At 41.1% G+C, this 17,580-nt stretch overlaps 1 protein-coding gene across 1 annotated transcript in view; it reads right to left on the bottom strand.

Moving 5' to 3' along the window:
• Positions 1 to 9,603: 9,603 nt before the first annotated feature.
• dacha (dachshund a) overlaps positions 9,604 to 17,580 on the bottom strand; it is a 400,809-nt gene continuing 392,832 nt past the window's right edge. The window contains exon 11 of the mRNA XM_041195643.1: positions 9,604 to 10,475. Coding sequence (XP_041051577.1) covers positions 10,441 to 10,475 — 35 coding nt within the window. The 3' untranslated portion in view covers positions 9,604 to 10,440. The remainder of the gene's footprint in view (positions 10,476 to 17,580) is intronic.

Raw genomic sequence — 17,580 nt, 5'->3', positions numbered from 1 at the left:
CAGTACACTTCAATACCCATTCTGGTGCTAAATTTGTTCCTAGTTTTATTGCAACCATTTGCTCTTCTTAGATTTAGTTCCAAAGAACTAATGACAATAAAAAGCAATATCATAAATTAATCATCGTTTGGGATGACAGATGTGTGTTTAACAGCCTCTTGGCTTTCACTTGTAAACCAAAGAAACAGGGTGCTGCAAACACTTTAAGTTTCACAAACAAATCCAGGGACTAGAATATTAAATGAGTTCAGTTAATGGACTGGTAGTTTTCATTATTTCATTTCACCTCTTGATTTCTTGTGGCTACTTCATAGGTTAGGTAACATGAAAACTCGCTATAGCTAAAGATTAGTGAGGTCCCTAATGTTTCCTTCTTAGATGTGTGTTTGTCCTTATTTCATCTTTATTTGATTTTGTTATTATATGTTGGTTACATCACTGTCATTTGCTGCTTTCTACACTGAATTAAGCTAAAAGTGGGACCTTTACTAATGTCGCCTTTTGTATAGAATTCAAATAAGAAAATGGCCTTTTAAGGAATATCCAGTAAAATAGTTGTCTCATGTCGCACACTTCATTCTAGATCATTGTACATTTTTAAATTTTCAGCTGTTGAAACACGTCTCAGATAATTAGATTAGTAAAAAGTCAATGCTAAATCAGAACAAAATGTACAGTGGTTGAAACAGTGATGTTCCATTCAATAATTATGTACTTCCTGCTTGGTGAAAAATATGTTGTTCTGAAGTTTAATGTGGTAGTAATAAGCTTAAAAATAACCTAGGAGAGGTGTGGTGCGGGTCAGAAATAGTGAGCTAACATTTAACACCATGGGGTTGGGATGAAAGTAAGTTGCAATCTGCTCTGCTCAGTTCCTGATGTGAGTCGGGTTTGGCACTACCAGGCACGGATGGTTTCTTGGCTGTGGGAGGGGAGATAACCAGTGAGCAGTATCATATATGGTCAATTTCTGGTGCTGCTTGGCAGTGATCTACAGGATCACAACTGTGGGACAAAGCCTGCGTCTGCCATCTCAACTTCAAGTGCTAGGCCAGGACTCTAATACTGAAATGTTCCCGCTTCAGATACTGTAATAAATGGCTCCTCCTCTTAATTCAAAAGAACTGATAATTCAAATTGAAATCATGCAAAGAAATGTCTCCTGTGCTATCTTATTGAAGTTCTTCCATTTTAATTACTGGATCAATTTCCAAGCAAAATTGTGAGCTTGAAATACCCGAAGTTGACAGTACCTCATCCTCACCCGCAAAATCAGACCAATGCAAGAGGAATGTTCACATATATTCTCTTAAATGTTTGTTGGTCTAACAGAAACAATTTTTACCAAGTTCTATTTTCACTTCTCATTATTGTGGACATTGATGGAATCATCCCAGTTTAAGTAATTTGGGTAACAGGGTGGCATCAGGCATGAACAAATACAAGTGTTACTGCTTCTCTCCACCCCACCCTGGAAGAAGGGTAGCAGTAATTTATGGAAAGTGGTCTGTTCAAACTCAGGCTAAGAGCCTGGAGGTGGAATTCTCCCATCCGGGGCTAAATCCCTTGGCAGAGGCGGGGACATGGAGTGTTTCTCGCTGCAGAGGCCAACGGGAAATCTTGTGGTATCTTCTGGCCTCAGCAGCGTTAATTATGTAGCCAGGGGTTTCCCGACATTTTGCGCGGTGAGGTGAGCTGGATGGCGCGTGCCCCACTGTCATATCTGGGCCCCATATTTAAAAGGCGCCCAGACATCCGCTGTCAAAAGGAACCACGGAGATGCCTAGAAGGGGAGGTGAAGGTCCAACACCAAAGTTCAGTGAAACCTCCCTTTGTGTCCTCCTGGACCATGTCCAGGTCCAGAGGAATATACTGTACCCAGTATGGGAGGAGGAGGCTGAGCAGGGAAACCGACCCTGCATGAGTGCAGGTGGCTGATGCCATCAGTGCCCAGGCTGTACAGAAGAGGTCAGCCATGCAATGCTGGAAAAGGATGAACCACCGAATTTGCTCCACCAGGGTAAGTAAAGCTTCAGCTGCTCGCACTAACCACGAGACCAATATGCCAGGGTACATGGGTCTCAGTAGCATTGGCATAGTCATGCCTCATAGCGTGCTGCAGTGCAGCTACTCCGCAGTGGAGTGACCACTGTGCATCCTTCAGCCTCCCACACACAGAGATCAATACTCTATAGAAGGGGTGAGGGTGTAGTGGGCTTAGGCCTAGGGGACATTAGCAACCTCTGCAAATCAAATGCCTATCTGAGCCTTCTCCTAGCATGTGGATGGGCTCAGTGCTCTGTGGGGAGCTGGCCCACGACTCTTCTGGACAACTTGTAGTGCAGTAATGCCATGCCACACAACAGTGAGCTATCAAAGTGGAAGAATGTGAATTGAACATCAAAATGTAATGTACAAATGGATGCAACATACAACTTCTCTCAATCATCTTTTCTGTTGTCTTTGAGCAGGAGAAGATGAGGCACAACCGTAGGGAACAGGAGAAAGGTGGGGTGGGGTGAAGCGGGTGGGGGGACTGCCACATCTGAGACATCTCATGGAGTTCGAGGAGAGAGCAGCTCAGCTAGCAGGCGTGGAGTGGGAACAGACAGTTGGTGATGTGGAACTTGGACTTGGTCATCCACCCAGTAAGGATTCATTGATGGTCTAGAAACCTGAGGGCCAAATGGGTCTCCACGTTGGAGGCAGCTCACTGCTGTCACTCGCTCTCTCCTCTCTCACTTACATGTGCCACCAGGAAGAGGTCAAGGTCTGAGGATGAGGACTCCCTGTCATGCTTCACAGAAGCCCTAGTCCAGGGGGGAGCCAGGAGAGAGGGGAAGAGGAGAGATGTTTACCTGTAGACGTGTCACAGCAGACACTGCAGCCTCCACAAGCCCAGAAACACACACCTCAGTGGATATTAGTTCTAGCTTAGGAAGGGTCTCACAAATCTGGTAGTCACCGCACAGACATGTGTCCACAGCAGGAGGAGGCAAGGCCAGCCGAGGGCACTGGCAGCTGGAGGATTGCTGGGGAAGAGGCATCTGCGAGGTCCGAGTCAGATGATGGGCCTCTGGAATCAGCCTTCCAACTAAAGGTGAAGAGTCAGCAAGAGGCAGGGAAACATCAGTCCTTCAACAGTGTGACACGTGCTTTGGAGGAGTCCGTCTGCCTGCACTCTGATGTAGTGCTGACCTTGAGGTCTCCATGGGGAGGTCTGGTGGACTCCACGGAGATTCTAGTCCAGCAGATCCTGCCGGAGATGCGCGCAGACCTGACTCCACCGCAGTAGCCATTGGGGAGCTGTTGAAGTTGGCATGCAAGACCAGGGCAGGCCACCTCGACCTCCCTCCCTCCTGGTGCCCCTTCCACTCAAGGAGTCAGGCTGGGGCATTCGGGCACCTAAAGGAAGGAGGAGCAGCAGCTGGAATCCCTGGGACATCCATTCAGGAATCTTGAAGGCTTTGTGGCCCTTCCGAAACCCCTTTCCTGTGAACCCTTCAGCCTCATCCTCTGTGACAATAGAGGGAGCAGCTGGCCCACAGGAGGACAGCCAAAGGAAGCTGAGGCCTTCCAGGCCTCAGCTCTCCAGAGGACAGCTGCCAAAGTCAGCAAAGGCAACAGGTCCAAGTAGTCAGCAGGTTGTCTCCACCCCTGCTGTGGATGTCAGGGGAACAGCTAGAAGAAATAGTAGGCCACGAAAAATAAAGAAATTGTAATCACAACTGGTTGCACAGGTGAACAAATCATTGTCACAATTCCAATCTCTGTAAATATAATCACTTTAACTGCTATAAGGTTTACTGTCCTTTTTCAGCTTGGTTCTTAAGGTTTAGCAAACACACACCCCACCTTCCCACCCCCCCCATAAGTCCCAGCACCTTTCCTGCGTGCACCTGAGCTCCCAAGAGAGACTGCAGGGAGAGGAGTGTGTGGCAGAGTCTTTTCAAGCCATGTGCAAGCATTCTTCTGTACACACTGAGCTTTCATCCATCAAACTCATATCCCAGGTCCATAGCATTGTCAATACTGCTGTTGGGGTTCTTTCAGTTGTCCAGTGGAGGTGACCTGCATCTCCACCCACCCACTGACCCAACTCCCAAGCAGCTTCACGGCCCATTCAACACAAGGCTCTGCTTACTTTCGATTTGACCAGCATGATAGGTGTTAGGTTTTTCCTTCGTTCTGGCACCATTTCCCTTCCCCCAGTGATCCACATCCTTTCCCCCATCACCACTGACCACCCTCCTCCCCCAGCATTACCTTCAACCTCACCATTGTTACCCTCCAACCTGAACCCTTTTCCTTTGATAATGTCCAGGTGAAAGTGTATGTTCCCTTCCTGCCTGAAAATCGCACCCCCATACACACTGACCTGCCCAACCTCCTCCTGTCCACCCCCAGAGTCCGTGTCTACCTACGAGTCCCCACGAACGACTATCGCACCCTCACCCTCCCACCCTACCGGCTTCCTCTACCCCTGTAACCTTGACCATTCTCTCCTACCATGCCCACTCTGAGTTCTCCACTCAGGAGTCACGTTGCCATGGCGGGCAGTATTGGAAGATCCCGCTGTCATTTCGTGCCAGGGTGAAACTAATTTTTGGATCTCCCACCAAATTCTCTCCCCCACCGTCCTCCATTTATCCTCGGAGGGGCATGGGAGAATTTTGCCCTGGGTAATCTTAAATGATAATTTGGTTATTGGCACCAATGAGGCAGGGGACATCTCACAATTCCCATTGGTCACGGATAACTTTTAATTGTATCAGTAACCCTATTACGGTTGAGCTCCACTCCATTGTCATTTAGACATGCATTAGAGATCAGAACGGTGGAAAACAATTGAAGATATTAATGATAAAGGGAAGGTTAATTATATGGAGCTGTTTATTATTCATCTGGATTATCCCGATTAATATTAACAGAAATATGAGTCTGGAACACAGATTCACTAAAATGCTGACAGGGTAGATATAAGTAGCCTGTTGTTGGGTTAAGACTAAACAGCCATAAAAAGAGTTGTGAGGATGTGGAATTCATGTCCACAGTTCATTGTTGAGGTAGAAGTTCTAGCTCTGATTTGTACCTGGAACGGGAGGGGAGTGTGGGCTGGCAAGGCGAGTGGCTGTTTTGCCTTGACTCACCAACATGAGGCTTGGGCTATTTCAATTCCTGGAACTTGTTACTATGCATGGTCTGATTCCCACCTGAACCTTGAAGGATGCGGGATGCCAGTTAGCAGGCTATTGTACAGAAACAATTCGCCTTAGGAGACCACAAAGAATCCATCAAACCATGTAGATTTAATGGTTGCTGTGGGTAGAGATTATATGGGGCAGGCCAGCAATGATTGTGGGCTGAGATCAAGGGGAGTTGATGAGAGATCGGAAGAGTGTTGAAGGCCAGGGTAGAAGTGGGGGTGTCAGGGGTGAGTAAGAGGGTTGGTCAGAGATGGGGCGTTCAGTGATCGTGAGGGTCAGTAATTTGTAGGTGCCAATAATTTGCGCTGGCAAGGGAAGATCATGGAGATGGAGGGGGAGTTTATATGTTAGCTTGATGGATCCACTTCTCTGTCTCACATGTAGTGCCTTAAATCATTTAGGTGATGGATTCCTGTTACTTGTCAGGTCTCTAGGAACCCAGTTAATTTGGAATAGAATAGAAATCCAGTTAAAATGATGACACACTGCCTCCTCCTCTTTCAATGACCAATCCCCCTCCTTTCCAGAGGTTGGATTGGTCTCCTGGCCCTTATCCTATCTCTATTAATGCCAGAAGTGAGCAGGTTTGAGGCAAGTTGTGATACTGTTTCAGATTTTTAAACATTTTAGCTTCCCACCCAAACCAAACCACTCCCATCTGTTTTGTGGGGTTAAATTACCCCAACATGTCTGCTCCCAGACCATCTCTAAGCAGCAGTTCAAAAATACAAATGGCAAGAGACATTTTTTATTGGTACTTACCATCTTCCATTATAATATTTCAGACTGCTTTTCAGCAGAATACATGTATCCCATAAAAACAAGCTTTCAATTGGCTGCAAGTGTTGGGAATGCACATTTTCCATAAGTAAAACAGAGGCTAAAGATGAGTTTTTAAAAATCAGAATTCTTCCATCTCCTCAAAGGAAGAACAGCAATCTGCATTTTTCCCCCACTTTTATATTGTAAGTACCATTAAATTAGTTCCCTTAGTATATTGGGGCTCACAGTGCATCAAAATGTAAAACTAGGCAGTAATTGTGCAAAGCCCAAGTTAAAGCTGAGGAAATGTTCGGATTGAGTTCCAATGTCTTAATTATTGATCAACTTTATTAAACAAAAAATAACAAACCTTTATATTGTTGGACAGCTTGGTCAAGGTGGAGCTCTTGAGATGATAAAGACTCTCAGACTTCACCAGATTAAAACTTAAATGTTTACCTTACTACACCTTCCACTAATTTTAGAATATAGTTACATAGACCCAAGATAAATTGTCAAATAAAAATAATCAAATGTGATGTTACCACCATAGGGCAGATGTTTACTGCATGGTAACACTTATAATGCCTGTGTTCATTTTACTTACAAGATTAATAAAGAGATCATTTGTCACACACAAGAAGCACTTTTCTCCTTAAATGGATTACTTCACAATAACCTTTTTGACAGAGCGCATTTAAAATTAGTCAGATGGCAAAATCTGGTTTCCACCATAAATTGAACAGCAGATATGTTTTACCAGCTTTAAAGAGACTGTGCTCCAGACGCCATTAACCTTGATTTTTGTCTTCCCTGTTATCTCCATTTTTAAACAAAAACAGTAAAGGCTTATGACTTAAATGGATACAGTTCAATAAACGTTTTAGCAAAATTAGAAAAAAAACTTCTCAGCAATTTATTGACCAGAGAAATATTCTGAGCACCCACAGCCTTCAAATTGTTTTCAGCTGACCCAACAATGACTAGTCAGAGTTAAGTAATATGATACCCATCACATGCTGATAATTAAACACATTTCAATGTGAATTACACCTTTCCTTTAATGTGTGGAATCAAGGCCCGTGCAATGAAGAGCTTCTAATTTGTATCAGGCCAAAATAGATTCAGATGCTGCTTGTTTGCTCTCCTGAGCTTCAGAGTTTACAAAAATGTGTAAAATGTCCAGGGATTGGAATTCAATAAGATCATTTTTGCTTTATGTGAAATCTCTTGATAAGATGAGGTTTGTCATAAGCTGAGTGAAGTTTGTGTGTTTAGTTTAATCACACAAGAAAATATAGGATTACTTACAATGGAAACTGACTGTTTGATTTCTGCAATTCAGCATTCTGTAAGGGGTGGGGGAAAGACATAAGAATCAGTCCCTAGACCTTTACGTAAAAGCTTAGGGGTCTTAGTGGAATCGTAGGTGTAATTTGTGTAAAATGAGGGAAAACAACTATTGGTTTATCTTTACAAATGTAATCACTGGCGATACTAAACCTGAATTATTGCCTCACATCTATGAAGCTCTGGGTTTGACAAAACTTGATCACTATTAGTAGGATCAGTTAATCTAAAAGAAAGGATAGGTCAAGCTCTGCAGATACCAGATGTTGTGTTTTCTCTTATTATATGTGTATTGTGTGAAGGAAGTTTGCCTTAGTCGATTTTCTTACATTCATAATCCAACTGAAATAAATCCAAGTGTTTCTAATTTAATTTTACTGGAAAAATAAGTACTCACATTTTATAATTTTACTGTGACTATTAAACTCCTATAAGTAAATCATAATTAAACTATTTCAAACTCAGTTTGTGTCTGAAATGAACTGATTTTGACTGGTTCTGAGCTGTGGGTTCAAATCCACTGAGTTTGCTTTGGTACAATTGTGGAGATCCTCACCAGGTGCTGGAATATATCATCCAGTTGTCCTTCACTGTGTTGACAGTGACATTGGTGAATGGTGTTCACTGCCAGCTGGTTCTGTGAGGATTTTAAATAGAGTGGTTCTTGAAAGCTGTTAAAAGTTATTTTAAAAAACACACAATGATGACTAAAACTATGGCATTATACTCAAAACAATGAGGCAATTTAAGTGTGCAATGGGAATGGTTTGAGATTGTGACTTGGAGTTGCTGAAAAAATTAGATTTTGTGGCCTGCTTGTCGAGTGCCCATCAGAAAGAACACTGCCACTTTGTACCCAAATAAAATCCAGTCCTGAAGCTCAAATACTTGATTATTAAAACACATGGTGATCAAGCTTTTCACAATGTGAATGGAGCACAAACAAATTGAAGATCGGCCATATTTAAGAGCAATGCCATATGAAAGGAAATGATTCAGAAACAAAACAATGTAAGGAGTGCAGGAAGGGGAATTTGTATTTCAGTTCGCTTAACAGCAGCAATAAGGTACAAAAAAGATGTTCATTATGTGTACTGTCATTATGTGTTTTGTGATATTAGAATTGAATTATGTAAATAGGAAAACAATCTAACTTCAGAAATTTGGAGACCTGACATCTCTGGCTGGATGAGCGCAAAACTTATCAACAATTTCTGAAGCATTGCTGATGGCTTTACGCAAGCTAGTTACACAATTCAGCTAGAATTTTTGCTTTTGACAGACCAAGCCTAACTCCGCAATAAAACTCTTTCTAACCAGGAAACTGATTGCACTCTCTTTTCACTTTTGTATGTTTACCACATCTTGAGTATGAACCTCCCTGCAAAAAGCATATAGCCAAATTTACTACTTGATAGTGCGTCAAGCTGGGGAAGTAATGTTTCCACTGGTACAGATCTCATGGTTCCTGTGCCCTGAATAAGAGATGAATTATCGAGATGAGCTTAATTTCCATCAGTGTGATGAAGTTTAGTCTTTTCATTTGACAGCAAAATTCAGGGACAAGTGACTGCATGACATATTGATTACTTTTAAAAATGCCAAGTGGCATCAATATCGAACCAAGTACATAACTCAAAATCCAATCTTTTTATCCTGTAGATATAGTGTATGTGCTCTTTATGATTCACTTTCTGTCGCATAGCTACCACTTGCACCCCTTTTGCAAATTGTAAGATGAGTACAGTCTCCACAAATAGTACTGCCTATTTAACCCTGTACCACTTCAGTGATATTCTTAACATTTACTCTAATAAGATTTCATCTCCATCCTTGGAGAAAGGAGTGGGATTTTGTGTGTGTAATTTTCCTTAAGTGAGAGATTGGAAGTATAATTCAACTGTTCCTCTAGCTGAATATACGTCCATAAATCATTAATAAAGCAAAAATATAAATGATCTGCATTATCCAACAGAAGACTCTTAATTTACTTCCAGTTATTTACAATTCATTTCTTCACTGAAAGTGATGATTACATTGGGACATGTTCCTGTTTGGAAGAGTGTAGACATAAGCCATTTGCCACTGAGGTTTTTATATAGTGCTGCATTAAGTATTTAAGTTGCTTGTGTAAGCCTTCTCTAACAATGTCTGCATGTGATATGCAGGGAGTTTGTGGCATTTTTATTTCACTACAAAGCTATAAACTTAATAATTAACATCAGCACCATTTTACTGTCAAGCCTGAACAGCAGGGGACAATGTTTTGTGACCAGCTTTGCAAAGACAAAAGACAAACTGAAAGTTCTATTAACATTGTATCTTTACTAGTTAACATTCCTTTCTCTGATCAGAGGTTGAAGTTTCAACTAAATATTCTGAACGAAAGTATGGTAGCGTATACGAGCAACTAGCCATTTAAAAATGTTTCATTTCCTAACATTCTACTGCATAAATTTTACTTCCTTCCCCAATATTTGAGCAGAGTGTAAAAGATGTTAATGACAAATCAATGCATCTCTTGAAGATGGATCACAAAACCCAAGGACGTCAGCATTCAGCAAAACAGTTGTTGCTTTCTCCCTTTTTTTCTTTTAAAGGTCCTTTTAAAATAGACCAGTTTTAACAGAGAAAGCTTTATTAATAGTTATAATAGACAGTTTGTTGCAGGATTCCTTCAGCTATTACAAAGTCCTTCAGTTGTCTCTGGGATAATTGTACTTAACAGCCTTGAATCAAGCTTGTGCTGTAAATTCACCAATCCGTAAAGTCACTTCAGTTTAAGTTGGCCCTCTGTGTGCTTTAAAATAGCATGAAACACTACTTTTCAACCCCACCAGCATGTCTCTTGTTATGTACACTGTCTGGGGCAGCTAACCTGTTACAAAAACATCGCTGCATTTTGGCAATATTACCTGCAGCACAGATGACACTACAGCACTAATCCATCACATTGGGTGTAGTTACTTTTTTTCCTTTTTAAATTATGAGTCCTGTAGACAAATGGATCAACTGAGGCTGCATTGAAGGAAAGTGGCTTGAAGTACTTGCTGTACCCAGCCACAGTTTCATTGGAGTGTGGAAACGTTGTCAGTACATGGTTCAGTTTGATAATTGTCCCTCAGTACAGGATGGATGTTTTCATGTATGTTCTATCTGCAAGAGAACAAAAGCCATTAGAGTGCATCAGAAAACTAAAGGATTTCAATTTAAAATTGGATGTGGGTGGGGGTACAACGAAAGGGGTCAGAAGTCTGATATCAACAGGAATAAGAAAATCATGGAATGAGAATTCAACCATTCAGCCCTTTCACTGCAACCCATCATTCAAATTCTGTTTTAGTGTCCAAACTGATCATTTCCATTGCCACAAGACTGAATCTTCTCTCAACTTAATCCACTTCCCTTTTAAATATTTAGATCATTGCTGAACAACTAAATCCAATCAATAAGTGAATGGTTTGCCACACAGGGTAGTGGAGTCAAAAGCATGGGCAATTGGACACTGTAATAGAAGAGTTGCATTACTGGAAGACGGCACTTTCATCCTTCATTCTGATCTAGCTCAGGGCTCCAACCAAATGAGAATTCCTGAATTCTTTTTTACTGTTGTGACTCTAAATATAGATCCACCAAGATTCTGATGAAAGGCCACCAACCTGAAACATTAACTCTGTTTCTCTTTCCACAGATCCTGCCTGAGTATTTCCAGCATTTTATTTAAAATCTTTTCACCAGTGTGTACGGCTGCACACAATTCATTACACATCATTCTGATTAGTTATATTCAAGGAAATAGATAACTATTTTCTTTATTTCTGCATTCATCTGCATCATTTGGAAATAGTTGAACCATATCCCAGTTCTGGATTAAATGAAGTCTGGTGCCCAAGATGCAAACAGTTATTGTCACAGTATTCTAGGCAGCCTCTGTGCGCATGGGCAGAATATTCTGGTTGGTGTGCGGGGGTGGGTGCCCAACACGCCGATGTGTAAAAGGATGCGCGATGATGTCGGGCATGGGTCCCGACATCATGGCGCACCATCACAATATTTCGGTCAGTGGGCAGGCACCGGAGTCGGCTGCACGCCCGCTGAAATGTTAAGGGCCTATTAAGGCCATTAAGAAATTAAAGTTCTTAAGAACGCTGCCTGTCCACCCTTAAGGTTGGCGGGCAAGCGAAAAGCCAAAGTGGCCTTCGTCAGTGGGATGAGGTTTCCTGAAGCTTTTATAAAATAAGTAAATAAATAAAATGTTCCACCTTTACAAACATGTCCCAACTCATGTGACACAGACACGTGAGGGGACAAGTTTGAATAAGTTTTTAATTTGATTCTTTAATTATTTTGATATCCATTCAATCTCCCTGAGGCAGAGGTTGCTGCATGAAAGAGCGCTGGCCCCAACTCTCCCTCCGCCCGCACAGGTAGCGCTGAGAGCTGCCGGCAGCATATTACACTGGGCGGGCCTTAATTGGCCCACCCGCATAAGATGGCGGCGCACACCCAGCCCACCCGCCATAGGAAAAGGCCCATGTCTTAATGTAGATCAGGATATCACCAAGACAAAATCTCATGATTTATTAATTCTTTTATACTCTAGTCAAATAGAAATTTATTGTATCAAACATATTCTAATTTTAAGTAAATGTTGCCTTTTTTTATTATGGTTAAAGTGAACTTCTTTCAAAAGCTTCCTTCAGATCTATCTCCTTGACTGTACCTTCAGTTTTTTTTGCATTCCCCATCCAACCCCAGTTACTTCCTGCTGCTATCCTGTTCAACATCCTGTTTAAAACCAGCATTCTTCACGGCACTAAGTAAGTTAGGTTGCTGTTGTCTATCTTCTTTACTATCAGGTTTGTTTTTAGTGATCAGATTCCTTGTTATCCTGTTCTTCTGAATCCATTCCCCCCTTCCCTCTGATCCCACGTTCACTGCTGCCCTGGTCATTGGATCTCACTGTCAAACTGGCAATTTCAACTGGTAATTTTCACTGGATCAGATACACGGCAATTCATCTCCATGCCAGAATGATCAACTTTTCTGGGGGGCAGAATTCTTGCATCTCATCTACTTGCCAACAACATCCAGACATCTCTTAATTAGGACATTCTTTATTCTTCCTCTTTTCTTTTCCATTTTTCCCCAAAATTTGAATTTTTTGGGATGCATTTCTCCTTCTTGGTCTTATTACAGTTGTTTTCAGGATATGAAATACACATGATTCTTCCTCTCCCTTTTTTACTACATTCAGTGTTTCCCACAACTGTACAACACTAATATGTAAGCCTTTTTCCAGTGGTATTTTGTGGGCTTAACTACTGAGCAGTGATGCATATCGGTAACCAAATCTGGTAGTAGGCTTGATTAGTCATTATGCTAATCCATGGTGCCTGCATTATTTTGAAGCAGAGAAACACTTGAGTTAATAGCAGTGTTGTAAAAAGGGCTCCGTTGCCACCTCCACATTAGAGAAGAATGCCATGTAGTTTTGATGCAATGAAAAATGTATGCAAAAGGGAAGTTGTGTACAATGCTTTGAAAGGAAATTGAGACTATTAAAAAATTGCAAAATTATCCAGAAACTGTGCAATAAGAAAGCCCTGGCTGGGCACATCCCCACCATCCTCTCCCCACCTCCCAGATCATATCAGGGAACTCTGAGTCCAACATCCAGATCCTGGTTTAGAAACCCATGATGTAAATGCAGTAATAAGCAAGTACTCATTCCTTTGTGCAATGTCTTATCTCAACTTTTTTATAAAACCTGTAAATGAAAAAGTGGGTTAAATCATCAAACACCACAGTTCTTTTGTGCTGTTTAGTGAAGTTACATACTGTCTCTCAACACAACTTTACAGTAAATGAAAACATAAAAAGCTGGACAGAATCATGATCCAATCTTAATTCTAAAGTCACTGTTTAGCTCATTAAGAACAGGAAAAAGCTAATTAGTAACTGAGTGCTTTGTGCATTTATAGTGTTTTAGAGCCTACAACATGATCTAATATATGGGCAGGAAGGATATAAACAAGAATAGCAATCAGGAAAAATACAGAATGGTAATTCTCCGGAGTGTGACTGAGCTTGGAGAATTTGATGATGACAAAACTTCACTGATACTTTATAAGTAGAAGGCATAGTCATGACCTCACCTTGGACATGTATCAGAATAATTCACTCTGTGAACCCTGCCATGTAAGAAAATATTTCCTGAGGTTGTAAGACATGAATAAAACTTTTTTTGAATAAGCCTTTAGTCCCTAAAGTCGCACAGGAAAAATATTGTAAATGTACAAACCACACTTGGAATCCCAGGGCTACTCCTCCAGCTCTAGTCAACCTTCCATTTTATGCATCTCACCACTTCCACCTCACTCAACCTGGAAAAACCTATTTACTAAATCAGTGGAAAGTTTCTGCACTAAAGATGCTCTTGTAACACATTCCTCACACCTCTCTGGGCTCAGACTAAAGTCATGGCCGGAACCCTCCAGCCGCATGTGTGAACACTGACGAGCCTTGTCATTACTTGGTCTGTTTGTGCATTGCAAAACTGTAAGACCTCTATTCTTTTTTTTAATTGGATAAAAATCATTTTGTTATATTATTCTGTTTATATGGTAATATGCGATCATTGCTCACAGTTATTTTTGGCAATTTCTGAATGCTGTATGTATGTGCAACTGTAAACATATGTTCAATATATACATATATACATAAAGTATTATGCATTTTCAATATGCACGTTTCCAATATGCACAAGTCCCTTACTGTATGCAGTAAAAGCATGTTAAAGCTAAAACTGGATAAAGGTTGTTCATCCATGTACTAAATGTGTTAATTGATTTTAAAAAGAGCTAACACCACACTAGCACTTCAGCTTTATTGCTGCTGACTCCACAATTGGAGTAAAAGAACTCTCCAGAGATGACCCAAATAGAAAAGCAGGAGTCTTCCCAGCAGCACTAAGAAAAGTAGCTGCAGCTAATCTCTGTAAGACAATCGCAGGAGATTTCGTAAAAGTTTCTTGAACAAAAGACACATTGTCCATATGATGCCAAAGTTTCCCACAATTGTCTAGAAGGAGGAAAGTATCATATAAGGTTGAATATTTTGAACAATGATTTTGATCCATTACTGCACTGGAATCTATAATATAATGAGAATTTGCAATATGTTTAACTCATCATTCGTCACTGCAACTCTATAACTGGCTTGATTCTGTATATCTTCTACTTACATTGGAATTTACACTTAATTGTTGGTTTTCACTCTGCAATTTTTCTAGTTAATATCAATATTGTTACTTGGAGAGTTATTATCTATCTCTGATTGTGAGCACTTATTTATTTAGTTTAAATGTGAGTGCTTATTTAATGTAAATCTCAGTGCTTTTTGACAGGTGGACTTTCTTTCTCTTCTAGGGAAAAAGCATCATCTATTGTGCCCTGATTTTAAGAAATTGGCACTGGTAATCATCCATCCCACAGAGGTATCAGAGGCCAATGAGAAACTCATAGTCCACTTGATAGCTCGAAGAATAGAAATGGTCCCTAAGGGTAGTGGCCTAGGAAAGAAGGGCATGCTTGTTGCCCAAACTCTGTGCATTCCCCCTAGTTATGAACTGCTGTCTTGGAGCAATTTACACTTGGGATAGTTTGGCTAAATAAAAATTTCTCTCCTTCCTTCCACCCCCTTCCCCCCCGAGCCATCACATCACCTCACTGTGTGAGTTGATTGAGATTTTTGGAAGTTTCAGGGAAAAAAAAAGGGTAGCTCCTAATGGGTAACAGCTGGTTTCAAGTTTTCCGCCTTCGTAATCCCGCAGGTGTTTATTTTTGATATTGTATACATGCCAAAAAACAAAACTGGAAAGACGTTCTGCCCCAGAATCTTTCCCTCACGTTTTTTTTTCCCTGTAGATTGCGTGTTAGTTAAAAAATACTAAGTAATTAGAAATAGTAAATCATCTCAGTTGAAAGAAGTAGGTAACTCCTGAGAAGTTTGCCTCTCATTGGTATTTCTTTCAAAATTATTGGATAATTCTTTAAAACTGCACAAGTTCATTGGTTAAATAGCTTCCGTCTATGGAACATTACTCATAGCACTCAGAGGAAAGCATCCTATTTGTTCGACCTGTCAATCAATCCAATATTGTATTTATTCAAAATACCCAGTGCTTATTAATACCACTTGTGTTTTACGGCATTATCATTTTTACTAAATTTTGTACTGTTTTCCTCTGCAACAATTTTCCTGTCCCACTATTGTTAACTGGTTGCTGGGGAATAGTTCTAGCAGATTGGCGGAGGGGGGCGGGCGGTGGAAGAGGAATCACTGTCTGGAGATCAGGGGCTGAATTTTCATGTTGGAGGTGGCACTCAGGAGATGGGACTAATCTGACCATTATGATCCCACCTCTGTCTTGAGATTGCCAGCAGTTGGGACCTTCAGAGGACCCTGAAGGGAAAGAGGGACAAAACCAGAGCAGGCAGGTTAATAGATCCTCCTCCATTCCCGAAAAAGCCTCATTTCAGTGCTTCCGACAGTCAGTAGCTCCCCTATATACAGTTGAATTTTCTGACCACTTCAAACCTCCCCCCTCTCCCATTATCCACTTTATGAACTAAACTCTCAAGCTCTATTATAACAGTTGGGAGCCATTCTGTCATTATTCAAATAGAATACAGTCTTAATTAGCATCTTTAGTTGTTACATTTTGTTGGATAGCAACTTCAACCAATACTAGTTAGAAAATGTTTTAAATCCAAACATTTAACAAAGTCTCCTAATAAATTAACAGCTAAGTCTTGCTCTTGTGATGGGAGTCAAGCCTGATCCTGGATGCACATATATGACTTCACATATTGCATTGAAGGCCTGATGAGATAGATAGGAGGGTTTTCTTTGCTGTCAGGTGCTTGGCAACCAAATCCCGCAGCCTCAATTTTAAGTGGCTTGGCAGGCTTGCTGCCTTGGTTCTGTTTTCTCAGGTGTTGGGGTTAAGATGTAAGATATTAAGGTGGCTTTCAGTGCATCTTCATAGCCTTTCATCTATCCACCTCAACTGCCATTTCCAGACTGCAGTTTATCATAGACAATTGCTTTTGGAATTCTACAATTGAGCAACTGAAACTTTTTGATTGTGACCTCAAATCCAATTGGATTACAGTGCTTGATAACTTCAATGTTAGACACTGTATCCTGCCACTTGTTGCCTGCAACATATCATAGGCAGTCCAAGAGGAAATGGTCAAGTTGCATGATGTGATGCATTAAATTCACAACTCCAATCCATATAGTTGGGAGGTGAGGACAACAATTTTGTATATAGTGACTTTGATTGAAAAATTAACTCTTTTGAGTTTGCTAAATGACACCGACTGTCTTGCCAATCTGGTGTGTGACATGGGCTTTGATTATATCCATGACCTTAAGTAGTCTGCGTTCCTTGTAACTGGATGACAAGGTATAGGACTGGACTGTGCAGTTTTTTAAAGTTGCTTTTGCTTTGTAAGCAAAATAGTCAGATAGAATCAAAGAATGCTAACAGCACTGAAAGAAGCCTTTCGGCCCAAGTCGTGCTAGCTCCCTGAAAAAGCAACACTGCTAGTCTCTTTCCCTGTAACATTCCCTTTTGTAAGCCATAATTAAATCTACACCTTCTTGGCAGCGCATTCCAGATCCTAACCACTTGCTGCATTTTGTTAAAAAAAAAGCTTTTCTTCATGTCGCCATTGGTTCTTTTACCTTAAACTCGTGTCCACCGGTTCTGGACCCCTCGGCCAAAGCAAACGGGTTCTCCCTATCTATTCTGTGTAGACCCTTCTTGATTTTGAACACCTCTATTATAAAGATTCATCATAACTTCCTTGCTTTTGTACCTAATGCCTCTATTTATAAAGCCCAGGACCCTGTATGCCCTTTTAACTACTTTCTTAACCTACCCTGCCAACTTCAAAGATTTGCGCACGAACCCCTAGGTTGCTCTGTTCTTGCACCCTTTTTAGAAGTATACCCTTCATTTTATATTGCCTCCCCTTGTTCTTCCTATCAAAAGGAATCACTTCACACTCCTCTACATTAAATTTCACTCTCCATGTGTCCATCCATTCCACCAGCCTGTCTGTCCCTACAACTCTTCACAGTTCACAAGTTTGTGTCATCTGCAAATTTTGTAATTGTGCTGTGTACAACCACGTCTAAATTATTAATGTAGATCAAGAAAAGCAGTGGTCCTAGTTCTGACCCCTGG

Source organism: Carcharodon carcharias, chromosome 9, assembly GCF_017639515.1.
Source record: "Carcharodon carcharias isolate sCarCar2 chromosome 9, sCarCar2.pri, whole genome shotgun sequence".
Lineage (NCBI taxonomy): Eukaryota > Metazoa > Chordata > Chondrichthyes > Lamniformes > Lamnidae > Carcharodon > Carcharodon carcharias.
This window is presented reverse-complemented; position numbering and strand designations above follow the sequence as displayed.